The following is a 3,398-nucleotide window of genomic DNA, read 5'->3' as shown; positions in this document are numbered from 1 at the left end:
CCCCCCCGGGCGGGGGGGGGCGGGAGCCTGTAACGGCTGGACAACAGCAGGCACTGCCATCACCTTTTGTTGCAGATACATTCCAGTCGGCTTATTGGAACACCTACCTCAGAAAATTAACGAGCGGCCACCTTACTACATGGGGAGGGACTATCTGGAGACGCTGATGGCGAGCCAAAACGTGGACGATTGGATTAAAATAAGGTAACGGAGCGTTGAATTTCATTTAAATTTGCTAAGAAGGGACATTGCAGAACCTCACAAAGTCACTGTGCTTGCCCCGAGAGAGGGCGATGGCTCTTTCCCATCAGTTTAAGAGGTTGTGAGCAAGCAGCAAGGGTTAAGCAGCACTTTGCTTCAAGGTTTTAACCGAGCTGGAAGCTGCCGTAAAAAGCTCTCTCAATCCCCACATCTGCTTCAGAGGGTCATCCGGTACCCGCTGCAAATCTCGAGCAGCTGACCTCTCTCACGACACGCTGTTCACCCCGGGACAGTCATAGCAACCAAGAGAGGAGAGCGCAGAGCTGAGACATCTCAGGCTTTCAGCAGCACATCCCTCTGTGCTCTGCCCAGATGGTTCCACCCTGCCAGGACCATAGAGACTCTGGGCAGGAAGGCAGTCCCCGTCCCCATGAGCATTTTCCCCATTTTTCATTATCTGATTCCTGAGTTTATGCAACAAAGGGCAGGAAATTTTTCCTCCCCATCCTTCTGAGTCCTCAGGCACTGGCTTGAAATGACTTCACATGCTCAAAGCCAGCTAAACAGCTGGAGCAGCTGCAGTTGCCCTGTCTTGTGGAAACACAGATTAGCAAAAATAGAGCAGTGGCTGCAGCCTTCTCTGGTTTTGCTAATCCTCATCCCGTTCGTTAGTCCTGGAAACCGCTGCCTAAAACTATGTTACAAGTCCCTCAAGTTTCAATCAGAAATTTCAAATTCTGGTTTTTTTTCAAGGGGAACGTGCCAGCATGAGGCTGCACAAAGCTTCGTAACGTCTCACCTTTACAGCACCATGTAACAGGTGTTCACGGCCATGAAACCTCAAAATTCAAAAGCTATTTAGATTCATTCATTAAAGCTCATTTTAAGGTGACATTAACCAGAAGCAGAGTTCTCTGAGCACACGCTTTCTGCTTTTATTCTGCAGATTCAGGCTTTTGCTATGCAATTCTGTGCCCTACCGGGATACTCTCTCCAATAGGTCTTGTGAAAAGTCTTAGTGATGCTGTATTGACCGAGCATCCAGGAAATAAGTTAAGCCTACTTGACTGTAAAGAAAATTACTCTGCTCTGAAAGTACGGGATGTGTTCCGAAGCATGAAATAGATGAAGCCTTAAGCTAGGATAAATCTGGTCATGGTAGAACTGGGTTAGAGCAGTTTAGCATCTGAACTTAATACTTTGGGGCACTAACACGGGTTTGGCTCTGCACAAGCACAGCGAGAGGCTGGGAGGAGCGTTTCAGAGGCTCACGCTGATTTTAGGGCTGTGCTGCCAGCAGTGAAGCTGCTGTTCAGGACACCACCCTTAGGAACCCATTTTTGGCATCAGCTCTCGGTGACTCCCCAGCAACAAGGGCATTGCTCACACCTGGTGGCTTCATTCCTCCAGGACTTTGGTTCAGAGTTAAAGTTCAGCTCCAAAAGGGGTTTTGTGCAGTGGCTCTAAATTTTCAGGAGGGTGAAGGCTTGTTTGACACTTGTGACTGCAGTCACCATCGCTGGGTACCGGTGGCTCTTGTACTGAACACAAACCTCTCCTTGGGTTTTGTTTCATTTTGCCTTTTGTTCTTTTCTTTCTTCCAGTGAGCTGCTTCTGGGACCTGTACCTACCAGCTTCACCTTCCTGCCCAAACACAAAGCAAATTCGTACAGATAAGGCTGATGAGGCCCGTTCTCATGGCGCTGAGTCAAGAGGAGGCGCTGGGACAGCGCGTGTCGAGGAGCAGGGTTGCTCAGCCATGCTCTGAAATGAAATAAAATTTTATGTTTTTAGAAGCGCTGTTGCCTTCACGTCCCCACAGCATCAGTCCCTGCTGCAGGTGACGCAGCAGATGGCCTTGCACAGTCTTGCAGCCAGAGGTGCATTGCCAGCAGAGAGCAACCTGTTTCATTCACAGGATACAGGCCAGGTGAGATCTTCAGTTCCCTGCGGGAGCTGTTCTGATTTTCCCCACCCCTGTTCTTATCAGATGGCCTTGGTCCTGCCAGATCCGCTGAGAACAAGGAGCGGAAGTACTCACCCACCGCCCGTGGTGCTGTAGATCACAAACAGCCCCAGCAGCTCATTTTCAGATGTTGTGCTGAATCTCGTTGTTCTTAGGGAGCAGGCAGTGGTGGGTACCACCTCCTGGGTGTCACAGACCCCGGGGGAGGCACAGACCCCTCCAGAGGGGATCCAAAGGTGTGTGTTTCCCAACCTGGAGACTAGAAGACGTGACAGCGCTACTTGAGCAAGGGCTGGAGGAAATCACACCAGGTCGCACTGCGTGACCTTCCCGTGTGCCCTCAAGGGCCTTTTCCCCATCTCAGTGTAGCTCCAGGCACCAGGTCTTCCACATCCCCAGCCTCACTGCTGGGGGTGGGCCATGATGGTCCCAGCAGCAGCCCCGTGCCTGGGGACACCGGTGCAGCCATTCCCTGCTGGGACTGCAGCTCCCTCTCACTGCCCGAGGAGCTGCTCACCGTCAACTGCAGCGTTCCCAAGACCCCCAGCCCGGTCCTGAGCCTTGACAAGTTTGACACGCTCAGCATGGAGGCCCAGGAGCTGGAGGGGGGATGTGAGGATGGACCTGCCACCACCCCAGCCTGCCCTGTCAGAGAAGCAGGGGAAGAAGCAGAAGAGAGAAGACCACCTTGCCAAAGCCTCGCAGCAAGTGCAGGGCTCTGGGAGCCAGCATGGGGGGAGATTAGACCCAAAACAGGGGTGAGATGAAAAGGGGGAGCTCAGGGTAGCTTTGTTGGGACCTTTTTCTCTTTTGTCCTATTGGAATCTCTTTCTCCAGACTCACTCTGCACCTGCGTGGTGGGGAACACAGGGCCACTGCGGGGGACAGAGACATGCGACGATAAGGGCTGCAACGCCTTTGTCTTGAACACAACCCCTCCAGCGGGGACTGGGCTCAGGGCAAAAGCCCTACAGAGCCTCCAGACAGTCACACCCTTCCTCAGGTCACACTGCACTCGGCTCCGGAGCCTGGCTTTGCCTCACCACCATGGCAAAATAACCCCAAATTGCCCCAAGAATGGGGACAGAGTGAGCCACAGGGACCCTGCTCCCCTTGCCTGGCTGCACCTTGGGCAAGACCAGTAAGGAGAGGGGAAAAAATAATAATAATAATAATAAGAATTAAAAGATAATAAATAAAAAAAAAAAAATCCCTGCTCCAGCCAGAAAGT

General features: G+C 52.1%; 1 protein-coding gene across 1 annotated transcript in view; it reads left to right on the top strand.

Annotated features, from left to right (window-relative positions):
- Positions 1–1,878, top strand: part of DUS3L (dihydrouridine synthase 3-like (S. cerevisiae)) — a 5,736-nt gene extending 3,858 nt beyond the window's left edge. The window contains 2 exon segments of the mRNA XM_009879053.1: positions 51–204; positions 1,806–1,878. Coding sequence (XP_009877355.1) covers positions 51–204; positions 1,806–1,878 — 227 coding nt within the window.
- Positions 1,879–3,398: the final 1,520 nt, after the last annotated feature.

Source organism: Apaloderma vittatum, unplaced genomic scaffold (genome assembly GCF_000703405.1).
Source record: "Apaloderma vittatum isolate BGI_N311 unplaced genomic scaffold, ASM70340v1 scaffold34330, whole genome shotgun sequence".
Lineage (NCBI taxonomy): Eukaryota > Metazoa > Chordata > Aves > Trogoniformes > Trogonidae > Apaloderma > Apaloderma vittatum.
Note: the sequence above shows the minus strand (reverse complement) of the source record. Positions and strands in the feature narration are given on the sequence as shown.